The sequence below is a fragment of the Carassius auratus genome, chromosome 46, assembly GCF_003368295.1.
Source record: "Carassius auratus strain Wakin chromosome 46, ASM336829v1, whole genome shotgun sequence".
NCBI classification, from domain to species: domain Eukaryota; kingdom Metazoa; phylum Chordata; class Actinopteri; order Cypriniformes; family Cyprinidae; genus Carassius; species Carassius auratus.
Genome location: NC_039288.1, coordinates 9,000,512 through 9,026,557, shown reverse-complemented (window position 1 = coordinate 9,026,557; position 26,046 = coordinate 9,000,512). Strand labels below are relative to the sequence as shown.

At 40.6% G+C, this 26,046-nt stretch overlaps 1 protein-coding gene across 1 annotated transcript; it reads right to left on the bottom strand.

The window, feature by feature from the left end:
* Positions 1–1,769: 1,769 nt before the first annotated feature.
* Positions 1,770–25,836, bottom strand: LOC113064081 (pecanex-like protein 3). The gene is made up of 33 exons (XM_026234623.1): positions 23,900–25,836; positions 21,870–22,078; positions 21,564–21,669; positions 21,425–21,464; positions 21,223–21,318; positions 18,539–20,251; positions 17,489–17,788; positions 17,319–17,376; positions 17,090–17,243; positions 16,705–17,016; positions 16,506–16,538; positions 16,256–16,427; positions 16,056–16,166; positions 15,794–15,885; positions 15,602–15,711; positions 15,406–15,511; positions 15,226–15,318; positions 14,862–15,012; positions 14,637–14,781; positions 14,288–14,465; positions 13,687–13,795; positions 13,394–13,523; positions 13,216–13,274; positions 12,914–13,129; positions 11,858–12,111; positions 11,543–11,773; positions 10,807–10,910; positions 8,037–8,184; positions 7,582–7,812; positions 7,218–7,492; positions 6,965–7,131; positions 6,467–6,855; positions 1,770–4,712 (listed from the first exon to the last, which is right to left on the bottom strand). Exons 1-33 carry the CDS (start codon positions 24,050–24,052, stop codon positions 4,551–4,553), a joined length of 6,807 nt encoding a protein of 2,268 aa, XP_026090408.1. The 5' UTR covers positions 24,053–25,836; the 3' UTR covers positions 1,770–4,550.
* Positions 25,837–26,046: the final 210 nt, after the last annotated feature.

Sequence of the window (26,046 nt, the reverse complement as noted above, 5' to 3'; positions counted from 1 at the left end):
TCGCATTCGTTTTTTTTTGCACAGCCCTAACATCTAGTTAACAAAGCTAAACAGCGTTGTCCTTTGTGTAATAAGTTACAGAAACTGTTAAATCCACCAACTCAAATAATAAACTACACTTACCGGTTGTGGTCCATAAACAACGCCTTCTCCAGACAAAGAGGGAACTGCTCCATCTTTCAAGAATGATCTTTGTGCGAATCCGGCATTAAACTGATTGAGATTGAGGAAGTTGTCCTCAGCAAGATGTCCTCAGCAAAATGTGCTGCACATAGTTTTACATGTGGATTATAATTTCCGGGAACCCAGTTAAACATAAATTGTAACCATTAATCTCCAAGTACAGCGTCCCTGGGAAGCCCAAACAAAGATGATTGGACTCAGAGATGAAAATAACAGCGTTTCAACGACATGGCAAACACAAACGCAGCTCTTCCTCTTCTCCGTCAGAGTGCAACAAGACCACGCCCCCCTTTTTGTGAATTCACGTGGGTGGAGGTTAGTCAAAAACTGTTTTAGTGATGTCATTACTGCAGGAACTAGAAGGATGTAGTCTAAACGGGTCGTTTTTTGTAGGCGAATTCTGTTCAATAAAATATCTCTCTTGGCATTGAACTTTGGAATTTTACAGACATTATTTATAAGCTAACAACAACATTACACACTAACTAAAGTTAAAAAAATGTGATCACGAAGAAGGGGACCTTTAATCTCTCATGTTTGAGAAGAGCGCATTGTCGTGTAGCTAGCCATTAAGTGTGTTGGACACCAACTCCTCGTTTTCTATCTCTTTCATTTCATGGATTTAACGAGTTATCAGAGTCAAAGCTTTACAACTTCTTCAGCGACAAGCTCTAATCCTCTTTTGCAGGCGCGCTGTGTGTGTGTTTGTGTGAGAAATGCGGTGCTGAAGTGAATAGCTGGGCAGTTTGATATCCGAATTATAATAGGCCGCCTAATAAATAAAAATAAAAAGTTATTATTATAATCGAATACATTAATAGGAGAATGAGCCTAACTAACATCGTCTTGATTATCGACAGAAAATCTGCTTATGTCGATATCTCTATCTTCGATACAGGATACTATCATCACAACACTCTTACCCATATAAATTACATTTCACAGAGATGTGCTGTAGATAAGTAGTCAGTGGGAATTATATAAGAAAAGTGGTAATGAATAAGTTGTTTCACCACATCACTTTAGCAGCCCACACTTACGTCCCCTCCTATGATGATGCCATCTTGGCCACCCTTTGTCTTTTATCGTTTCTTAAGTATTTTATACAAGCTGTACGTAATCTCTGCACTCAACAGACACTCAGTAGTAACTATGAATTAATGCAAGTTGAGTTTGTTCTTTCAGTAGATATGTATATGGTTTGTAGAGGGTCACATTGGATATTCATTTCATCCGGTAACACCCTTGTCTGATTGTAACTATTGCATTTGCTTTGGAATTAAACCTCCAATTTAACTACAATGCAAATGTGGAACTAGAAGCAATTTTAGTTTACCTGAAAATAATAGTTTATGACATGGTATGGAACATTAGCATGTTTCCATTTTGTCATATGTTAACATTAAATTACTGTTTTTTTTTAAATGAATCAGATAACAGGTAAAATTAGTCACATGTAGTGCTGATCAAAATCTATTTGACTTCTTATTCCTATGTAGTTTGTGAATTGAATTTACCCCCCTCTAAATACATCTTGACATGACAATACTGTGGGGAAAAGACTAAAGGAAATGACAAAATGACTATTGCAAACAATGACACAAAAAAGCTTTAATTTAAATAGGAGGGGAAAAAGAAAAATCACAGAAAACTGTACATAACTTTGAATAACAGTTTTTAAATAAAACAATCCCCCCATGTAACAAAAAACAAAAACGGTGCACTATTTTACAATAGTTTGTGCAAAAGCAGTATTAACTGATTGATTCCCCAGACTTCATGATTCTATTGTCGAGAGAGAGTCAGAGCCCTCCGCAAGCACTGATACACCGAAGCGTGACTCCCCTAAGACTCAATGTAGTGTCCTCCATTGAAAAATAACCAGAAATACAATAATAATAAAATAGATTTATATATATTTATATATTTTAAATATATTTATATACAAAACATGCTGTACATATATGGCAGAGATTGATCAGATCCCTTTTAAATCACTGACACTATCCAGTAACTTGTGCTTTCTCCCAGTAAGAGAAGTACTCCCTGTTGCTTTGGAAATGTCACCCTAAAGATGAGAGAACTGGTCCTGATGGAAAGAGAGAAAGAGGTCGATCAGCCTTGAACCAAACGCTCGAGATCTACTGAAGTCCATCGCAAGAGGCTGTAAACGAGCCAGGTTTGCTTGGCAGAATACATGACAGACTTGAGAATGCATGGTTGTGATCAGAATAGGCTGCACGATCTGCAGAGAGACTTTTAGTGTTCAAACAACCGGTGATATGGTCTGTGATGGGCAGAGAGACACTGTGAAACTATTAACAACTGGTGGTTTAAATGAGAATATGAATATGTGAGCACGATCAATTTAGTGTGAACGGCCTCTACTGGCACTAAATGAAGCTAGAGGCTCAAATCACATCAAAACTTGATGTTGATCGAGCAAGAATCACCCAAATTGAATGCATAAGCTTTGTAAAAGTAATTAAATGGGGCCTTTCAGCAGAAAAATAGCACATTATTTTGCTTTACTCTGAGGAACCAGTGTAAAAAAATTCCAGCAAAAATCCTTCTCTTCCACCTGAACACCGTCTGTCAAATCAGAAGGCACCATTTTCCCATGGCGGCCCCTGCATGCTGGCTCTCAAACCATATCGTTCGACACAAAGCCTGTTTCAGAGCACAGCTCAGCCACGTCAATCATTTTAAGCTAGGAAACTGTATGGTGGAAAAGAGCTGAATGGCTTTCTGAATCTCAAAACCACTTTAAACAGCTCATGGGATATTTCAAGCTCCTTTACATCGACACGTCGCAGCTATTCCAGGCTGATGTCAGTGGTGTCAAATCTGTGAGCATTTGATATGTTTGTTGTTGTAGAGGCAGTAAGTGCCCTGCTTTTTCCACAGCAGGCGGTCTGAGTTTCGGTTGCCCAACAGCAGGTATTTAACATCAGAATATTGACATCTAACTTTCCAGTTGTATTACAAGAAAAAAGGGAATAAGCTAGTCACAATCAGATGGATTCAAGAATGGGGCCAATGTTACAGTTCACTCATGTCCAGCTAGTATCAGCACAATCAACAAAAAACAGCCACTCTGTCAGAAATCAAATAAATCTTTGTCTTGAGAATCGGTGCATCTTAATTATTTTTCCCCCACCAAGTTCTTCCAACTAAAACGCTGGAGTTTAGAAGTCAAAGCAGTAGTTTGGTTAGTTATATTAGTAGTAGTAGAAGGGGTGGTGCAGTAGCAGTAGTATTGCAGTAGAGGGAGACAAACTGCAGGCACTTGCAGCAGCAGGAAAAAGTCTGACAGGAGGCCAGGAAGCCCTCATGTGCTCCGGCCCACTACTTCACCATCAGAGCCCATTCCATAGGGAGCGCTTTAGGAATTTAGCAGGTAGTCTGATTTAATGTGGGATGTGTAAAGAAAATAGAGAGTCTAAAAAAATGATAAAAAAAAGACAGACCACCGGTTTGATGACGCCTAATCTGTCCCAAATGTTCTACAGATCTCAGGCTCCACCATCGTCACCTGAGCCAGCTGTAAACTATAAAGGGAGCACCAGGTGCTGAGGGAAGTGCGCATGTGAGTCTGTGTGTTTGTGTATTCAAGTCTTTTCCCTGAAGCTCGCTGGAAAATGGTCGTGGTTGTCATTTAAGAGTATAAGCAAGTCTGATGGGCTGCCGACGTGATTGAATGACTTTGCTGGAATGTGTGAGCTACTAAATGACGGCTCAGTGAGGGGGAAATCATATTTGAGTCCTTTGGTCTTAAAAGGACAGTGGCTTTTGTGGCGACAAGCTCTGGGCTCTGATCAAAGGGAGATATCCTGCACAATACAGCTGATGCGCAGCATTTGTGGATGTTTAGCAATGAACTGGATGCGTGGGGGTAAAAACAAAAGCTTTAAGTAGGTTTAAGGCTGCTACAGAGGACAGGAGAGTTCCCTTTTTGTTACTGCTGGTGGTACAGGTCACAGATTGCTTTGATTTAATGACCTGACCCTCCTTCTATTAAAAAAAAAAAAAAAAAAAAAAAAAAGAAAATCCCTTAAGATTGCACTGACTGGCCACTTTTTTAGGCTTATGGGCCTGGAGACCAGTAGCCAAAGAAGCTTTGGAGAGCTCAGTCCAGAGTTCAGTACTTAACAGCACTTTTCTAATGTGCTTCTGTATCTGGTGATGTGTTTATTAAGGATACTTGCGAGAAACATCCTAAAATACGCAATCAGAGTATTGACTGAAGATGCTTTAATTATAAAAAAGGTTGATAAGGTGAGCTCGACTTCCTCCTAGCTCGCTCTCTCTGGATGGCGAGGATGACCATGGGCTGATCCCAGCTGTACTAGTCGTGCTGTGCAGGCTCAGCGGAGGTGCTCAAGTAAAGGCAGCTCTGTAGACTCCTCCCGGGCACTGGGCGGGTCTGACGATGTAAGGGGCATGGTCTCAGAGGGTATGACTGCTCCCATTGGATCCAGTGTTGGGCTGACATCAGAGGGCAGGATGGGGAGGGGCGGCTGCAAAGGCTAGGAAAACAGAATAGATAAATAAATGCGTTATTTATATCAATGTGTGACCCTGAAAGAGCCAAAAATACATGATCTATTTTTCTTGTTTCAAATCTTTTTTAGAATATTAAGAAAAGATCATGTTCGAATAAGATATTTTGAGCTTAAAACTACTTAAAACTTAATTTTTGATAAGTAACATGCATTGCTAAGAATTCATTTTGACATCTTCAAAGGCACCCCCAGATTCCAGATTTTAAAATAGTTGCATCTCGCCAAAAATATAGTCTGATCCTAATAAACGGTATCAATTTGAAATAGTGGTCGACCGATATTGGTTTTTAGACAGATAATGCCGATATCTTGGAAAGCAGGGGGGCTGATAGCCGATATAAAGCCATATTTTATAAGGTGCGACTTATTTATAAAAACTAATTTGATATGAACCAAGAAAAAACATCTTGCGGCTGTAGACGGTAATGTTTTCTCTTGGTTCTAAATAAATGCGAAAATTGTTTTATTCATATTTAATTTGAAATCATTTGAAATGGATTAAAAAATATGTATGTAAAATAAACACTTGTATTTTTCACAAATAAATAAATATTCAATAAAAATATAATTAAAAAGGAAGTAACCACTGTAACCAACAGGGCACTCAGTATTCTGGGAAGTTTGTTAGCATTGGGAATAATAGTTTTTCAAATAAAGCCAAGGTAACACTCATTTTACATACAGCACACAGTGAAAATGACGAATATGACAGTGGTTGAATGCATAAAGCCCAGCATAATTTGAAATCACATTTAAAGTTTAAAGCATTCAATTAACATGGACCGACCGTCACACAGAGAACACGTGATCATGCTGGATAAAAATGCACGCTTCACAATATCTCACAGCTAGATTCGACTAAGTTTGCAAGGTTGGTTAAATTATTCATTAGTCATTCAAAGATTTGTTTAAATGAAATAAATGTGTCAGAATAAAAGTCCAACCTTGCACACATCGGCCAACCAGAAAAAAATATTGGCATTGGCCAATATCGGATATATCGGCCTTGGTGATATATCTGTCGACCACTAATTTGAAAGCTTATTTATTCAGCTTTCAGATGATGTATAAATCTAATTTTCAAAAAACTGAGGTCCAGGGTCACACACATACACACTACAATTCAGCTTTGGGGGTTGTTTAGATTTTTAAATGTTTATATGAAGTCTCTCGTGCTCACCAAAGCTGCATTAATTTCATTAAAAAGACATTATAAACTGTACAAAATATTCCAACTTAAAGTAATGGTTTGCCATTTCAATGTTTTCAAATTAAGTTACATCCGTGACAGCAAAGCTGAATTTTTTGCATCCATTACTCCAGTCTTCAGTGTCACGAGATCCTTGAGAAATCATTCTGATATGGTGATTTTCCATTAAAAAAAAACAAACAAACTGTCTTTAATTAGGATTCTTTGGTAAATAAAAGGTCCAAGAACAGCATTTATTTAAAAAATGTATATTCAAAAAATGTATTTTTGTGACATTATACATCTTCAGTGTCAATTATGATTAATTTAATGTGACCCTGCTGACAAAAAGTGTTAAAGTATTGATTAAGATTTGTTCTTTATGACACCCTGACATTTTTAAGTCTATGGCACATAAAAAATAAGTTTAATTTAGAAATTAAAACATGTCCATCTTAGTAGATCTGTATTTAGGATATTGTATGCATTAGATCTGGGGAGAAAAACTGATGTAAGCATGCATCCTAACCTGTGTGCGTATGCTCTGTGATGCTGAGCCATCCGCTTCCATTACAGCAGGTCCGTTAAATCCTTTCCTCCCTGGAAGGCTCCATTTGCTGTACAGGGCCTCATAAGGCAGCCCGCTGCCCTGGCCCAGGCCCCTCTGAGATACCCTGTGACTGGGGTTGTCCTGCAGGCTACTGGGGCAGAAGCGGTCTGCAAGGGGCAGGGCAACTGAAGTACTGAAAGACAGCTGGGAGCTGGACAGGTGTTGCCCTAAAAGCCCATGGATGGAAGAGGTTCGGTGCAAGGAGCTAACCAGCCCTGCATCCATCCTGCCCTCTGATTGGCTGAGCAGGGCAAGTGTTAGGGGCTGGGGATGAAGCGGCCAGGAAGGCCCAACAGGGTTGTCAGTCCCTTGAGAAAGGAAGAGAAAAGTGAAACTTACAGCCTGCACGCATCATTGCTTTATTGATTGGAGGTGGATGATGATACATTAACAGTACAAGAGAAGCATGTGTCGTACCCATCAAGGGCTGTACAGTAGTGGGATGAGGCTGAGTGATGCTGGACACTGTGTTCTGGGGAGGATGAGCTGCAGGGTTGTTACTGATGGAGGTAGAGCCGCCACCACAGTCTGAATCATCAATATTCCCCCCACTGTTACATCCGGCACCACATCCCTTCTGAAGCCTGAAGAGAACAGAGAGCATGTGAATAAAAAACAAACAAACTCTGAACACCTAAAATGTGCATAATGCAGGCTTGTGAAACCTGACCTGTCCCAGCTGCTGATGAACCAGGTGTAAATGTTGTGGGGGCTGATGGGACCTCCCCAGACCGAACGTAACTGGACATGGACCCCTGCGTAGGAGGTGGTGAGTGGGGAGACGTAGATGGGGTATCCGATGGGCTGGTCACAGGATGAGTTAATCATGTTCCTCAGGGCTTGCTTGGCATTCTGGATGCTACCGCGTTCAGGGTTCCGGTTCCGCAGGAAGACCAGCTCCTGCTGCTGTCCAGCCCATAGCCCACGCACACACTCCCGGTTTACCTGAAAGAAGCAACAGAGAGATTAGTTATGGCAATGTCACAATAAGATATACTGTACATGCCAGTAAACAGGTTTGTGCAGAAAAGCACCTTGATGACTCTGAAGCTAAGGAAGCGTTTGTTCAGCATGATGATCTTGTACTCGTCACTGCCGTCATCCATAACATGGCGGAGAGCAAGCAGAGAAGGCATGTTAGCCAGAATAGCACTGCGCCACACAGGATCGCCCTCATGAGAGATGAGCATCTTCTCTTCATTAGCAGTGATAGCATCGTACAGCACCACTGGGTCCTCATACTCATCAGGAGAGGTGAAGTGATCCTATGGAGTAAACGAGACGAAAAATTGGCTAATGAGAATCAAGTAATCCAGAGACCCATTCTAAAATTGCATCATCAGACTACTTTTACTTTATACAGAATGACGTTTACTGTAGCACACCAAAAGTCTATTTTAGTGCAAGCTATGAAAATATCACTGTGTTACCCTAGACACCTAATTAAAGAGTGATGTCAGTAGGGATGGAGGAATGCCATATGCTGTACCTGGTGCAGTTTGAGGGACATCCGTACACCTGGAGCCACCACCCTGTTCAGCAGGTCCATGTCTGCAAAAACCCACTCATCTCTAGGAGAGGTGATACGAAAGTCGCCCTTGAACAGGGCATGAAGGCCGTAGAGAAAAGGCTCCAAGCTGACCATATAAGAAAGAGAATCAGTGCATTTACTTCTACAACAAATTCCCTCTCATTAAAAAAACAACAACAACAATGCAAGAAAATAATGCGTAAAATGGGTCATATGATTCGACAACCTGTAAGTAAATTTTTTTATATTTAAAGAATTTGCCACTGATGATTCAAGATTCAATTTTTAAGCAGTGTAGAGTTATAGGGGTGTCAGAATTAATCGTTGCATCGCAATTCAGATGTGAACAACTCTGCATCGATGCAGTAATAGACCTTAATCGATATAGCTTTTGATGACATTCGCATACGCACTTGTCACGTGAGTATTAAAAAAATGCAATCTATTTTAAAAATTGAAGCTTGGCTTTTTCCTGCATATGGCACATGTGTGCGCTAGAGACAAACGAGGCAGGCTTCATTGAGTTCTTTTCTCCCGAAGCTCGTGGCTGCGGTTAAATGCACTCGCATCTACTTTTATGATACAAAATAACTATGGTTATCTGTAAACTTTCAATACTATACTGAAAGTGCTTTTTATTTATCACTTGTAATTGTCTTTCCAAACCCCTTTATTAGTATATATTTGCTTGTATTTTTGAAGCTATATTTACTGTTAATTCTTAACAATAATTAATTAATACTTAATTAAATAATTATAAAATAAATAATACTTATTTAAAAAAGTATCCTGCTTATATAATTTAATAAAAATGCACTAAATAAATTACATATAATCATGATGCATCATGATATCGAATTTGATTTAATTGAATCGTTGACATGATAATCGTAATCTAATTTAACTTATGCATGGTTACTTCCTGGTTTTAGATAAGCCAGCTCAGTCATTTCCAGTCAACTGTACAGTGCCGTAAGGGGAGCGCCCTTTGCTCGGTTTCTTTACATAATCCATTTACAATTTGAAATAAAATTTTGTTCGTCTAAGATGTCCAAAAGTCAACATATACCGTTTCAGGAATGACAAACATGAATGTTAAATTTACAAGACCACTGCTATGATTGACAGTGGCAACGGAATGAATCATCTGACGAGCCGATGTCAAAATAGAGCTGTGCATCAAGTGATTTAGACTAAGAAAACTACAGAAGCAAGTCTGTGTTGGATAATATTTAAACAAATGTAGTTATTAAACTAAATCTAAACGTTAAAAAATGTTGAATGCATCATTTATTTGTTATTTGTTATAAGTATTTAAATAATTAAACATTATAGGCTGTTGTCTGGCCTTATTTCTTTAAATCACAAGTGATAAATTCCTGCACTTGCTCTTCAGTGCGATAAAGTAATTTGTTACAATATTTATTTTATTAAAAAAAATCAAAAGATATGAAAAAAAAAACTAGGGTGTTGAAATGGCAACCTTAGCCAATGAGTGATCCTAAGGTGCCATCTCATGGTTATAACGGTAATTTCATTTTCATCTTAAAAGTCTTTATTTTTCATCTGAGACACATTTTTGGCACATTTCTTCATGTCCTCTTCATGAATTAGAAAGTGAACCTTTAATAATGTACATTTTACTGCACAACGTTGAGAAATAATAAATGCTATTTTTATAAGATTTAAAAAATGCGTTCATGACTTTGAAGGTAAGAGACTGATTATCAAGAATACCATTACGGTGTCATTTAAGAGATTAGCATAACTGCCTAAACAGTTACAAAAGTGTTTATTTGTCAGCATTTAAAGGTACAGTTAAGTGTTTGGGTACTTGGGATTACCTTAAGATATAAGACCCTTCCTCTTTCCCTATTTTTTTTTAGTCTCGAGATGGCTACACCATTCAAAATATAAAAAAATATGTTCAAAATTAAGCATCCTTTATCTTGGCATAATGTAAACCAGGTTTGGTTAAAAAAAAAAAAAAATCCTCTTGAAGGAGCATTTAAAAAAAGAAGCAGAACCTGTAATTTGTATAAAATAAAATAAATAAAAAAAAGAAAAAAAAAGGTATGATGATACGATACATCAGGGCTCGACAATAAGGACTGCCCAATGCCAGGGGCCAGCCTGAAAGATGCTCAGGACAGTTGGTGGATTTGTCACTGGCCCAATTGGGCCACTGCTGCATTTTCATGTTTTTAAGGCTGGCTAATTCAATCAATTTCTATACCTGAACAGCTACAAAAATATCTTTAAATTTGTATCTTTATTATATATATTTAATTGTGGCAATTGATTTTAATTTATTTTTATTTACTGATTGTTCGCTTGTCTTTAATAATGTTTGAACTTTATGTTTGTTTATATTGCATTTTTGCTGTGGTATTGAAATTGAAAATTGTAACATTTAATTTGTATTTAAAATTTTGGGGTCACATAAGCTTATTTTAATAAAAGATAACATAGGTCAAAAACAATGATAACAGCAACATTTTTTTTTTTTTTGTGGCAGGGCTAGTTTTGGCAAGGCAAGTAAAAATTTGAACCACTGGCCCAACCGGGCCAGCAGAAAAGATCTTTAGCATCGAGTCCTGTACAAACACATCATGTACATAGTTTATATATACGCATAAAATTTGGGCATGCAGCAGTAGAAACACTATCTGTAAAATTGTTGCATGTGTGAATTGTGCATAATGCTGTAAATGGTTTAAATCCTTACCTGGCTGACATGCTGTGTGAGGCAGTGCCCAGAGCTCGACGGCCCAGAATACACAACCCAAAACACAGTGTGACCAGAGGGGAATCCTTCTCACTCTCAACTGGCTGTAAAAGAAGACAAAACTAAATTAAAGCAGCAAGCAACGTTGAAAGGGCCCTCGCACCTGGAGCCACCTCCACCCAGTGGCCTTAGGAAAACAGTGAATTCTGGGCAATATGCATTTAAAGTGCTAAATATAGGAGGAATGTGTCAAAGTCAGTTATATATGCTAAACTTCCAGCTGCCAGTTGGTGGCTCTATGACTATAACTGAATATTGGTAAGCAGACTTCTTCAGGCCAGGAAGTTTGAATCGTGGAACTGTCAGCGTGTCACTGGTGTAGCTCGCGGCAGAAGAGCAATTCAGCCAATTAGATTGCCTTATGCAAATAGCCTAGCTCAGGCGCAACCCAACTGCAGTTCAATGAAATTGGCTGTTGTCACTATGACGATCATGTCAGTGGCAGGCTTCAGACATGCCCTCTGTCAAGCGTTGACTCCGACGCCCCATGTGAATGTACCGTTAGGCCCTTAAAAATGTGATTCCCTTTGTAGAAGAATAATAATAATAAACAGAGCAATTCCAAGATACACAGTGAGTAACATTTTTGATTTCCTTGAACCCAAATCACAAGTCAGGAACATTCAACAGCACAGCAAAAAAAAAAAAAAGTGAGACAAGGCCATCTTTAAAATACCGTTTGTCTGCGGCTGTTGCAGTATTTTATCCACTCCAGGTACACCAGACAGAAGGAAGCTGGAGTGATGCCAGAAGCACGGTGGTCGTAGTCTTCATCTATGTTCAGATTGAAGGTGGGGTCACTATCCACGTAGGAAGGGCTGAGGCAAGGCCGCAACACTTCCTGAACTGTCTCATTGGCCAACCACTCCTCCAGTTTGGGAGAGCGGGTCACATAGTAGATGATACTCTGTGGAGAAGAAACTTGGATCATTGCTATGCATCTCAAGGCAGTGGAGGTTTTATCTGAGTCGCTTGTCTGAGAGGAGCTGACCTTGACATAATATGTGATGAGAATTTTGCGCAGGTCGAATACTTGAAGCATGGAAGCTGCATTGTTGTCGCTAATGCTGTAGCCCTCCAGGACGTATTTGGTGGCGGCTACCTCCCAAGCCAACCAGCGCTGACCAAAGGCCGCATTAAAGGAGAGCATGTGGGGGAGATGACCTGGCTCACAGCAGCAACAGCCTTCATCTTCCTCCACCCCTTCAGTGATCGCCTCCACCTCCCTCTGCTGGCAATATGTTCCTGAAAACACACGGTCATTCAAGAAAAAAAAAAAGAGTTCAAGCCCAATGATTTGCAGCTAAACATGAAACTATAAAGTATCTTAAAGCATTTTATGCACCAAAATTATTCATATTATTCAAATCTGTCAAATTATTATTTACCAAGTGTTTTCTTGTCACACAAATAAAAATGACAATGAAGTCTTTGAATAAAAAAAAAAAAAAAAAAAGATTAGTCACTGCAATATAATATTTTCGATTCAGTGTAAATCATGCTTTGAGACGTCTCAATGCTGGAATACACTACTTGACTTTTGGAAGATATCAAACACATTATTAATCATTTGTCATGTGCCTCCTAGCAACAAAACAGATTTCTGTGCAAGTTAGTTGTGTTCAGAATGACTTAAAGGTCAGGTAGTGTGTGACCCTCAGTCATTTAGTGTTTTTCACTCTAATCATTTACAAAGTTGGCAAGTTTATGACACCTAGTCCTGGTTTCACAGACAGGGCTTAGGTTAAAACATGATTAGTCCATATTTCAATTAGGACATTAAGTGTCTTTTATAAACGTGCCTTAGAAAAATAACACTACTAGTGTGCATCTTGAGACAAAAAAATGGTACTGACATATTTTAAGATATATCAGTGCAATTTTCTTTCAGGTTAAACTGCCCAGACATGCATTTGAGTCTGGGACTAGGCTTAAGCCCCGTCTGTGAAACCGGGGGCTTGCGTTTTAAAATCTGCTTTAAAAGTCATGTAGTGTGTTCTAGTGTTTAGTGGTGCAATTTGTTCCATTCCCTCTCCTGTTGGCTTACCTCTGAACTCCAAGCCTCTGAGCTGGAAAGTGACGAGGCCGTTGCCGATCTCAATGATGTGTACGAGAGCATTGAGGTAGTCGGATGCCAGGATGAAGCAGTCTCCGGTGCTGTAGTTTCCCCAGCGGCCCAGCAGAAGGTCCCCACACAGCGAGTGCTGCAGAGAACGTGTCAGATGCTCGTAGAAGATAGAGTTCAAGTTGTTATCATCAGCACCTATCCAAGCATTAAATAAAGGGGAGAATTAGATCATTCTCATTACATGACATTACAATAGATTACTCCAATACAATATCACGTACCAGGGTTGCGGTCCAGCTGTGTGGCCAGACGTGTGTTGGAGTGATCCACTCGTTTGGTGCTGAAGAATAAAATGGTATTTAAAGGTTCAAGTCACATCTTCAAACATTTTCAGCTAAGACTGAATTACCAAAACAAAACAACGCAGCTGACATCTGCTCGAGATTTTTGAAGGCTTACTTGTAATCTCGCTCCCAGAACTTCACAGGCCGGGTGTATGAAGTAACAAAAACAGCACTGCCCAACACAGGGTTGAGAGGAGTGGAAAAAAGAGCTGAAAACACAGCTTGCACAAACAACATGGCTGAGTCTGAGAGCAAAACGAGTTAAGGAGCATTTGTGAAAAACAACAAGGGCAAAACCCTTTAAACATGCTGAATGTGGGGGGGGGGGGGGGCACAAATTAAGAAGAACAGGTAAAGTTATAAGATCATCATTCAGGACTGTGTATGAGTAACGGTGGAAAAGGATACGGGGAACGGCGAATGGCTGAGCGAAGGCGTGGAAAGCAGAACCCCATGTGATCTGCCAAGGTGCAATGTAGGTCAGCACAAAACGCAGCTTATACAGCAGATCCCACAGCTGCTCACATACAGGAGAGATGACAGCAACATCAGTCTTCATCTTTTTGCTTGACAAACCCACACTCCAGTAAGAGTGTAAGTTACAAAATACATTCAATTCAAACCTTCAAAAATGCCACATTAATAGCAGATATAGATTATGTATCCATATCCTAAACATTTGAATATTTTGAACAATTTAGAATTAAGTGAAGATAAAAAGTGTTCCATAATGGTGAAAGCCTTGAACATGATTTGCATATAATAAATGAAAGGCATACGGCATTAAAACAAAACATGGGTAAATGATCACTTTCCATTTAATTTTGATCAAATACTGCAAATGCAGTCATTGTGCAAATTTCAAGAAAATGTAAATATTGGACCAAACATGCACTTTTAAATGGTAGTGTATATATACAGAGGTCTTCAGAATGGTGGAAATGGTCATGTCACAAGTGCTTAAAATTGGGCCTCCTAAAGGCCTCAAGGGATTCAGATGTGGACAGACCTTGCTGAAGAGGATGGACATGCAGTAGTAGTCGAGGAGGAAGGTCTGTGAAAAACGTGGGTAGTCGAATTGGAAGAAGAGGGCGGTGAAGCACAGAGTGACATACTGCTGAGACGGGACACAGAAGGATGTACGAAGCAGCTTCATTCCAGCCACTGAGATGAATAGAGCGCGGCCACTAAAGAAACAAATAAAAAAAGATGTCACTGATCACTGTCTGAAATCTGAGATCACATGGAAAACCCTTAATTCAATATCTTCTAAAAACAACGAGTAACATCAGCTAGTGTTGTGCTTTACTCTAGTCTACACTAGGAATCTTGAGGATTCTGGAAGTTCATGTTCTTACTAGGCTCCAGGTTTGTCATGGTTTTGGCTGACAGTGTGAGCTTCAGTGGTTAGGGAGTTGAGAACTACAGCTGGGTAGATGAAATACTTCTCCACACACTGCAGCCATGCATACAGCTTCTCAAACCACATGAGCTGAGCCGCATCTGAGACAGAGAGAGATCATTCCATCACACTTGTTCAGACTTTCAGACATTAATTTGTCAGTGTAGTTTTGACCACTTACCTCGGACCTCAAACTGGCTGTATTCTCTGGAGCGCAGCACAGGGTGGGCCAAGCAGAACCAGGGCAGCTGTTTGCGGAGCTGAGGCAGGAGGTAGTGTGTGGAGAACCCCACCACCCCAGCCAAGATGTACAGGACGAAACTGAGAGCAGGCTGAAAAGTGGTGCAGGAAACATTAAAACCACCACAATTTACAAAAAAACAAACAAAAAAAACACACATTTTTTGGGGGAAATTAGATTAGCAACAATGTATTCGACTGTTCACCTTTACAAGACAAGAAATTATGTTCAGTCCTTGGATGAGGACTAGTTCTATCAATGAGACTATTTACAATCAAAGTCACATTCTTGGCAGCCTACTGACCTGCAGAGCAATAAAGACTGTGCTGGCACTAATGGCGAAGGTGATAATGGCCATAAGAGGGCACATGACCAGATCTGAGTGAAGAGTCTCTTTCTGCAGAGTCCGAGAGAAGGGAGCCATTTAAAAACCACTGGAACACCTATTTACTGATATATAAATGCAAATGGAGAATTCTTTTACCACAGAATTGCGCAATTTCTCTGGAAGAGGGTCTTTAATCTCTATTGGGGGCTCTTCCGGTGTTCGGCTCTCCAGCTCTGGGAAGAACTTGGAGCGGATCAGAGACCTGCTCACAGAACAGTATAAAAAAAACACCAACATTAGCTGCTGGGTGTAGTAAGATGACCGGAAAATCATGATGTGTGGTGACGCTGACCAGAGGATGGTCGGGTCACTGCTTTGCCTGCTCAGATGATAGGACAAGGCCAGGAGGAGGCCACAGAACACAGAGAAGAGCACCGGGACATGTGCCTCTCCCCACGGAGCCTACACAAACACATACAATGAGTAAAGGAAGCACCAATAAACACAATTCTACTGTAAAAGAGACAAACAGATTCCCACTTACATTGATGGCACCAAGACAAAATCCATAGACCAGAGCCGCCACCAATATACTGCGTAACAGACTATAGACTGAAGACAGGGGGCTTGTGGTTGCTGAAACACAAATGACAAGACATCACATTTGTAGTGCAAGGATGTACAGAATCAAATCCATGACTTTGGGGTAGCAAGCATCATGCTGTACCAGTTGAGCAGGACCATCATAACTATAGCTTTTGTAAAGTGTTACTAGTAACATTAGTGACGTATAACGCATGTCTCACCAGTTCCACCAAATATGTGCATGTCCACCTGTTCCAACAAACACATGAGGAACGTGTTGACCTGAGGTAGAAGCCCAAACAGGAAGATGATTGGAAAACAGAGGGTGAACACTGTAAAGGAAAACATATGAATTATTGCATTGTTATATTATGCACACCTCAATTAAGAAACAGCACTGGCCTCGAGTGAGTGAGCGGACCTATGAGCATGTCTCTAGCGCAGAGCAGAAATTGGGCGGAGAAGAAGGTGACCCCATAGAGGGTGAAAGGCAGCATACTGTCTGAGTGGCCAACCAGGTCAAATATCAAGATCAGCACACAACACAAGCAGAAATACACTGGTCGGCTGTACACGATGATCCAGTTATGGCCCTGCAATGAAGACCACAAATGAGTTTGATTTCAGCTAGGCAGATCCAAGTAAAGACAGACAAACAGTCATATACTCACATGCATCGGAGATGCCGCATCAGGCTGCACACTCTGAAATGGACCAAAAAAAAAAACTGATTAACATTAATACAAACATAACACCACTATCGGGACATGTGAATACCTTACAAGATCAAGAGATGCCAACACCTGAAAACACAGATCACAAATGCTAAAACAAACACAAATAGACCATTTTAAAAATGCTCACACTAACCTTTAACAAGGAGTACTGACAGCTGGCAATGACTAGGCAGAACTGGAAGACCCAGATGTCCCTAAAGAAGCCCTGGAATAGCAACAGGAAGCCTAGGAATGCCACTAAGCTGGCCAACACCACAGCAAACACATTCTCCATTATGCGTCGGTTCCTGTCCAGTAAGGCTAGCAAAGCAAGCCGGTCATAACGAACTCTTAGCCATTTCCCCGGCAGCACCCAGAAACGATAATAATGTTTAGGCTTGGCCTTTTCCTCGATCATCAGTGTGTTCTCTTGGGATTCGTGAGGGGACTCATGGTCTAGGTCAAACTACAGAGAAAATAGTCAAAACAGGATTGTAATGGAGCATGTGCATTGATGATTTTAAAGAGTTAAGCCTCACCTCTGGCATATCCAGAGGCACCCTGCGGACCTGCATGCCCTGGAGGACCACCGGCCTTGGCTGCAGCATAGACAGCACTGGCGCCACCTCCTGCACATCAGTGGAGGTAAAGCTAGAGGACTGTGACTGTCGCTCTCGCTCTCGCTCTCGCTCCCTAAGCCAAGAAAAAGGGGTCAAACACTGGGAGACTGGTGAATATCACCCCAGTGGTAAAAGTTTTAAGACTTACTGGACTGGGTCCTCATATCCTCCACCAGCAGGTCCAAAAGTATAAGACCTCTTTACTCCTGAAATGAGATCACTTTAATGAAAAAAAAAAAACACACAGACAAAAAAATACAACAACCATACCTAAGCCAGAATTAAATTAGTGTCACTGAAGCACAAATGATTATTTACCACTCTCATCATAAAAGTAGTGCACAGCTCCCTCTGTGGTGTCATCAAAGGTGGATGCCTCATGAACACCGCTTCGGGGCAGCAGCAGCAAGGAGGAGGCAGCGAAGTGTAAAGCAGAGGGGAGTGTTCGCGTGCGAGAATGAGAGGAAGTCCGGACTCTCTGAAGGTCTTGAAGACTTGGAGGAGAGCCCATGGCAGAAGGGGGTGGGGTGGGGTTACTACCAGCATTATGCCGCCTGCGAATGGCCTGCGTCCTTTTTACACTGCTCACAGAGTCACGCTTACTACCCTCCTCTGGGGCTGCATGGGCAAAAAGCAAGAGGCAAACGTTTTAATAAGAAAAAAATATTAAAATTCACTACAGCAGAAACGAGTCAATTCAAATAATTATTAAACAATAACAAAGGAAAACAATCATATTAAAATAAATAACAACAAACAAAAAAATAAATTTACAGATGTGGTTTCATGAGGACCTCACATAGAATGGGGAGAATTTTTTTGTGTGAATTAAACCAATTAAAAAAGTTTGAAATATGGAAAAAGAACACAAACACAAAAATTAATCCAGGCTCTAAATTCAAATTATTATAGGAATAGTTCAACCAAAAATGAAAATGTGATGTTTATCTGCTTATCCCCAGGGCATCCAAGATGTAGGTGACTTTGTTTCTTCAGTAGAACACAAACCAAGATTTTTAACTCAAACCGTCAAATCAAGGCTAAAACATACGATTAAAAAAAAAAAATTCAACACTGCAGCTCATTACGATACATTGATGTGTAAAGACACAAACCGGTATGTCGCGAGCCACAGGGTTTAATTTGGTTTTGTGTATTTTTGTTGTCATTTGTTTCGTTTTATATTTTAGCTGTGATTCCAGTCCACTTACATTATAAGACTGATAGACTGCAACGGTTTGAGTCAATCTTGGTTTGTGTTCTACTGAAGAAACAAAGTCACCTACATCTCGGGGGTAAGCAGATAAACATCAAGTTTTCATTTTTGGATGAACTCTCTCTTTAAGAATTAATTTGTTCGCTCTTCACCTCCTCCTACTGCCCCCTCTTCTAGCAGCTCTCCTGCCCTCCAGCCTGTCTGGTTCCCAGCCCAGGAGCCTCCAAGAGAGTCTAGCCTATGGTGGGCCCTTGAGAAGCCCTCTGAGTGCAGTGTCCGAGCCTCCAGATCTGATTTAGAGATAGTGAGTGGACGTGGGGCAGGAGCAGAAGAAAGAGGTAAAGGTAGCACAGTAGACGCAAGAGTCTCTGTGTTGTTGGAGCCTCCACCGGCACCATCCATGCTTAGCACTCTGGCATGAGTCTTGGCACTAGCTGTGCTGGCTGAGCGCTGAGCGCTGCGAGAATGGGAGGGTCCCACTGTGTCAGGGTCCTCCCCCTCTCTAGGGCTAGGTAGTTGAGGGGGGACGGGTTGGGAAGTGATGCCGGTATTCGTTAGATCAGGGGAGTAGCAGGAGGTAGAGGAGCTAGAATCATCATCTTCATCATCGTCTTCATCATCAGAGCTGAAGCGGCGTTGGGATCCTAGACTAGAACCTGCACTCATGTCACTGCCATCATCTTCATCACTGGAGTCCTCAAACAAGCTCTCACTGTAGGCTTTGGCACCTAGCCGGCTGCGTACAGGGATGTAGTCTCTGTGTTGGCCACGGCTTTGGTGCCGGCGGTAGGAGCCACAGTCGAAACTGCTACTGCCAGCAGTGCGTCGTTTACGGGGAGCTTTCCTGCGACCGGGACGGTGACCCACACTGCCGCCGGCACGCAGCAGCTTCAGATCTTTAGGTCGCACCACTTGCTGCTGCGCTTGCAGAGATGGTGGCTCTGCTAGGAGGTAGGAAGGGGCAGAGACCGGCAGAGCTGGCTCTGAGCAGACCAAGCCCAGTGCCAACCCTGACGGTACAGAGCTGGCCTGGCGTGGAGGAGGAAGAGGGGGTATGGGGATGCCACCATCAAGATCGCAGGTCTCCGAAGGCCCGCTGCTAGACAGTGATGAGTCCTGCAAGGAGGGCTGTGCAAGCAAAGGGGGAAGGTCCTCCCCCTCCACCAGAGTTCTGTCCAGGCCCTGCCCAGAGGAGAGCTCTTTGGAGGGTGAGCGTAACAGCACGCTGTCTGATAGGTCATCCGTGTCACTACCGCCCTGGATCACATCTCCAGGCTGCTGATAGGGGCCTTTACCTTGATGCAATGCTGTGGAAGGAGCATTAGACCCAGGTTTATGCGTCTGGCCCACTGAAGGGCTCTCAAGCTGTGTTGAGTCAGTTTTCTCACTGCGGTAGCTACTGACCGTACTAAGAGTCTCTCGGTCTGTGGCAGCTCCACCTCCACTGAAGCAGCTGTCAGTGGAGCCTGCAGCCAGGGCCATCCCGGTGCGGCTGCCTGGGTGCTCAGCACCAGGGGCAAAAGTCACTGGGTCAAGGCCCAAGCCCAGCAAGTTCTCGCTTAGCTCCTCACTCAAGCTACTCTTGATGAGAGGGCTGAGAGGAGCATCTCCCAGACTCTCAGACTCAGCTGAAGGTCCAAGGCGGGAGTAGCCTCTGAGACCCTCCCCATCGGGGCTCCTCTGAGACAGCTGCTCCACACCCCCATTATCCACATGGTCCTTTTCATCTCCATCTTCTTGGCTGGATGGGGATGGCGGGATGGAAGGACAGTTTGTTGGGTGCAGGTTACTAAACCCTCCTGACAATACATCACCCACACCAATTAGCCCTCTGTAATCCCCAGCCATGCAGGATGGTGCCACACCTGGAAGGACAAAAAACATGCAGTTACTACTAGGGCTGGGCAATATATCAAATATTAGTGATAATATTACTAATTTCTGCTCTACATGACTCTATTACACAAACTCTCATGAGTGTGGTTGCCAGATAACATGATTTCAAATCCCTGAATCAGAGCTTCGCTGTTACATATATGCCTTTTTTCCTGATGTTTTGCTTAAAGCAATCTGGCAACCATGCACATGCAAATGTACGCTCCTCATTGCAGAAGTGCCGCAGACAGACACACAGTATTGTGTTCTTAGCTAAAAACTAAGTGTAAATAGTGAATTGCATGCACTAAAAAGTTGACAATGTGCTTTCTGTACTTGTTTTACACTACTTGAGTAATATATACATGTGCTCATTTAATAAAAAGCAGTAAGTGATCACTTAGTCTAGAGTTTTTTTTAATCATTTAAATGCAAATGAAAACAGAGATATATATCAAATATAGTAAAAAAATTTGACAATAGAGATGTTTAGAGGTACTTGCAGCTAAATTTACAAATTATAATATTTCACCAATTCATTGATTTTTAAGCTAATAATTTATTCAGTTAACTAATTTATAATATTTTATTAATTAGAACAATTAAATTAAACCAAGCTTGTGGTCCAATGTGCAGGGGCAGGGTTTAAAACTAATTATTGGAGAAGTCTTCTGTACAGCACCAGAGTTTTGTCTTTTTTTCACCGGAAGATAACAACATTTTGATTAAACGTAAAAAGTATAATAAAACATACATAGACAAAGCATTCACAATAAGATACATAACATGCATTTACAAAATATATAAGGTTAATGTTCATTTCATACCAACTTTAAAATATTTTTGTAATTGCTGAATTTGCTGAAAAAGTGGGTGGCCATCTTCGCACTCTGAATTAGAAGTCTAAGGAACAGTCTTATTCAGCTCTAATGTAGTGCATCTGTAAAGGGGCTGTTCTTACTAGTGTTGTCCTGAGAGTTGTGTCGAAGGACATCTCTATGTGCAGAGGTCACGATCACATTACTACTGCCTTGCTCCTGCATGAGCTCTTTAATATCTGGAATTTAAAAAAACAGATAAGAATTGAAACGTAAACAACCCAGTTCATGTTAAACTAATTGGTTTAGTTCATTCAAAAAAGCAACAGTAACAACACAATGTACCCTTGGAGCCTCCAGGGTCTTCAAGCTGTGGTAAAAATTCCTGGACAAAAAAAATGTAAGTGAGTCAAAATAAATTTGTACGAGTGAAGAACAATAATGCTTATGGACATGCAATGTTTGGCATTAATAATATCCTCACCGACACCTGGTTCAATCCAAACAGCGAGTGTTGGGAACTGCAGCGTACAGGAGGGGTGGAGTTCACCTTTCGGAACACTGTCATTTCTACACCCACACCACTGTCCCTGTGGGCACAGGCATATCAACATGAGCTAAAACTGACAAGAGCGGAGCGACTGCTTGACGCCACCAACAGCTGTTCACCAACAACAAATCCCTAAAGAATGTCTGACTCAGTAGCATGATGCTTTAATGCTCTGCCTACTTGAGAGACATAAAAGTGTCAATGTGGTTTGACAACAAATTATAGTAAGGTAAACGCTACCTGCGTTGGCTTCCATCATGAGCACCAGAGCCTTCCTCTCCTTCTTCCACTCTATTGGGGTCTGTGGTGAACGAGGCCTGCCTCTTCTCCACAATCTCGCCCAGGTCAAACATGGCATGCAGTCGAAAGTTCACTGCTTTTATGGCCATAAAGAAGGCCGCTATCACAGCGCAGTACACACCAGCCACCACTAAACTGGCAGGAAGGGCCTAAAAGAATGAAAGTGGGAGAATCACATAAATGTGGTTGCAGATATTACAACCTCAATTTCATTTTAGACATTGCTTCTTATGTAGACCACAATGGACTTGTGCAATGAGTCTGATTTCATAATGTTCTTGTGCAAGTCTCTAACAGTATGCTAAATACAACTTTACCTCATGGTAAATGTATTCATTTGAGTTGTTTATGCTACGTCAGCATACAAGTCTATTTTCATAGCATATAAGAGTAATTAACACATTATTAATACATTAATTAATAAACATTTAAATGTAAATAAGACAGACAAGATGCAACTGATCAAAATCCTATGCTTTCTTTTTGACAATTAAACATTAATATAAAACTGAATAAATGCTTTCTCTGATGACTAAAAGCTGTCAAGTTTAATAAAATGTTTAACAGTCAACTTAGTAGTGTTACAGCAGCGGCAAGATGGAGGTTCACCTGATAGTGAAAGCACAAGTATTATGTCACAACATTTCATGTTTGTCCACATGCTTTGCTGTATTATCACGAACTGGTTGCCACTTACAAAACAATGGACACAAAGGAACGTGTTCCTGAAGTCTGACATTTATTTTAAGTCCACGTAAAGGCAATTAAGAAAATTGTTTCTAAGCACATTATAAATGTATTTCTGAAAACAGATTACAAAGACTGTACACTATGTACTATTAAATTGTGGAGTTAGACCGTTGAACAGTTTTTCACCATTTTTGAGTTCAGGATTTTTTGGGCGTGTGCTGTCTGGAGCCACTGAGCATGGCCCCTCCTCTAATCAGTGGTTCGCCTGCTCAATCACAAGTCACTTATATTACCGTTAGTTTCTACAGTTAGCTAGTTAGCTGGCTATCTATGCCTCTGTCACGTAAATGCATCTTACCAAACATATATGGCTTTGCAAATCCAATTAAGCTGCTAGAGGGAGCATCCATTTAGGTTGTATGTTATTTTACAGTATAATATATACACACACACACACACACATATATATATATATATATATATATATATATATATATATATATATATATATATATACATACATATATACACACTCACACAACTAAAAGTTTGGGGTCAGTAAAGTTTTTGAAATAAGTCTCTAATGCTCCCCAAAGCTGCATTTATTTGTTAAGAAATACAGTAAAATCAGTAACACTGTGAAATTAGTACAATTTAAAATAACTTTTCTATATTGAATACATTTTAAAATTCAATGTATTCCTGTTATGTCAAAAGTGAATTTTCATCAGTCATTACTCCCGTCTGAAAGCACTTCATGGTCATTACGAAATCATTCTAATATACTGATTTGTTGCACAAGAAACATTTAATATTCCTCAATTTCAGACAACAGTTTTTCAGATTTTCTGACTTACTAAAAGTAAGGTATAAAACATTATAAATGTATTTACTGTCACTTTCAGTCAATTTAATACATCCTTGATTAACAAAAGCATTAATATCTTAAAATAAATAAACATGTTGTCAATCTTTTTGGATAGTAGTGTATACATTTTTATACTTTTAAAGTTTTACGTTGCTTTGGTCACTGTAACTACTTAGAAAAGACATTTCATAGAAAATATCACTAAAATAGCTTCATCAATTCTGCTGACATGTGCAGCTGTCATGCGTCTTGACAAAGTCTCAGTCTCAACATCTTTCTAAAGTAAACATTAAGACCAGCAGGTAAGGAAAGTTTCTCAACATTAGTGACGTTCCATCAGTATTACACACACATTTTTCCAGAAACATGGCCTGGCGATGTTCTTTACCTGGGGAATAACTACAAAACTCACCATGTACAGAAGAAATGGGAAGGCCAAGAGGAATATCCAGAGGTAGAGATGAAAGCAGTTTGAGAAGGTACTCTGATGAGGGTCCACATACCATCCTCCGGTCAGAGAAGCCCACACTCCCTGCCGCAATATCTGAAGAGCCTGAGAGCCCATCTTAGCACTTCTGGGTGAGACAACCCAGAGATCTTGTAGTTTCCCTGGTCAAAGTTTCTAGTGCGGTACTTCCATTGGGAACCTCAGGATGGACTTTCTCAGACTGGTAATGAAACAAATTAGCAGAAAGCGAGACGTTCCAAAACAACTTCAGACCGGTGTTCTTTTAGCATCAACAGTTTGCTTGCATGCTCCTCTGGCAGACCCCTGTTTGTAGTGAAGTACATCAAGAGTTTTTGGCACAGCTGTGACCCAAGGGCTACATGAAAACATTCACCCTGAGGATTCTTCAAAACTGCTTGGTTTGGTTTCTTTACGACTTTCCAGCACTTTAAACAACCACAATTCCATATATAAATGAGCTGTTCTGATGGCATAAGAACAATAAGCTATTTTGAACATGCTCATTTTAACCTGTCTGTTGCATGTTACTAAGGCATGAGATGGCTGTCTGATTTATATAAAGTTGCCTAATATGGGTTTTCTAGAAAATTCAAATAAGGATTCAGGTTTCTTTAGGGTACTATTATATATTTATCTAAATTTAGAGATGATAATGGATATGTATAAGATCACTGAACACCTGCAATCTTCACACTATTATAGGCAAAGCAGAGAAAAGACAGGCAGTGAGTTTTAATATCTTCATTGGCTTTCTTTGCTTTTGTAACTACTGAAAATATGGTATAGAGCTTCAGAGTCCTGAGAATTCAATTTCTAGTTTTTCTGACCATATCTGTAAACTTTCCCTTTCTCCAACAAGAGATATGCAAGTATAACACCATTTAGAGTCTTATATCTTAACTGAATGCTGATTTCTTTTAACCTACAGCCATCTCTAGGCCTAAAAAGTCATAATATTATCTCAACTTTCCCTGTATGGCAGTAGCAAATCTCTACAACTGAAGGAGGGAAAACACTAAGCATCCTCTGTAAGCAATACTCATTTAAATAAAAGAACGCTGAAAAATGCCTCAGTGGATTTGGCTTTAAACCATACAATTTAACATGCTAACATAGAGCTAATGTTAGCATTGTTATGATATCTTGCCTGAAGCAGCTCTGACATTATATTGAGCCTTAACAAATGACAGCAGAGAGATACGTGTCCAGCAAATGGTTCAACAGCACTTCAATGGAAACGTTACTGGGGCATGAATATTTTTAGAACTGTAAACAAACCGTGTGTTTCGACAGCAACAGTGCTAACGCTGAACGACTAAATTATAGCCTGAATCGACCTGTAATACATTAAAACCAATCAGACGGAACGTAAATATTATATTTAATCTATTTTCTCAGTTTCTCGACTGAATTCGAAGGATATCTCTCCTATTAGAGTTCAATATCACCTGACACTCATTAGCCAAACCGCTAACATGCTACATGCAATAGTGAGACACCTCTGACTTTGGCATAAGTGTTTTGTAGCGAAATTTTCTGATGTTAGTGCACTCTTCAACTCCGTAAAAACTCCATGGTTTGACTCGACAGGGTCTGCGTTAATTCACCCAGAAACGAGAGCAGGAAAACCGCTGGACAGCGAAACTGAATGCGAGTTAGCATAGGCTAACGGCAGCACTGAGTGCTACCTCCTTATGTCGAAAATAAAATACAAAAACTAACACAGAACGCAAAATGTCTCTACGCGGTTTCCACAGTTAAGTCCAGGGCCGCTGTGTAAAAACTCAAGCCAAAAAAAGCCCAGAATGTGAGCTCGCTAAGTTCCAGTGTCGAATCGCTTCATTCACACAGGTAGCGAACACCCACCTACAGGAAGAGAACTCATACCGCAACGCGATTGGCTACTGTGGTTAACACCTACATCCAGGAACAGAGCGGATGCTTCAATGCGATTGGCTGCAGCAGGTGTCTGTCATCCATTGCACATCACTGATTTGATTTCTCAATCCACATAGTCCAGAGCGTCTTCACTTTGAACTTTCTCGTTGACATTGGTCAAGTAGCCAGTCTTTCAGTCCTACGTTCATTGA

What these genes read in the sequence shown, in the direction of transcription:
- LOC113064081 (XM_026234623.1), bottom strand. Translation starts at nt 24,052, where the DNA reads ATGGGCTCTCAGGCTCTTCAGATATTGCGGCAGGGAGTGTGGGCTTCT. An exon ending in GCAACAGCCGCAGACAAACG is followed by an intron (nt 10,911 to 11,542) that starts GTATTTTAAAGA and finishes CTTCTTTTACAG; the next exon opens with CCAGTTGAGAGTGAGAAGGA. An exon ending in TTCATCAGCAGCTGGGACAG is followed by an intron (nt 7,132 to 7,217) that starts GTCAGGTTTCAC and finishes TGTTCTCTTCAG; the next exon opens with GCTTCAGAAGGGATGTGGTG.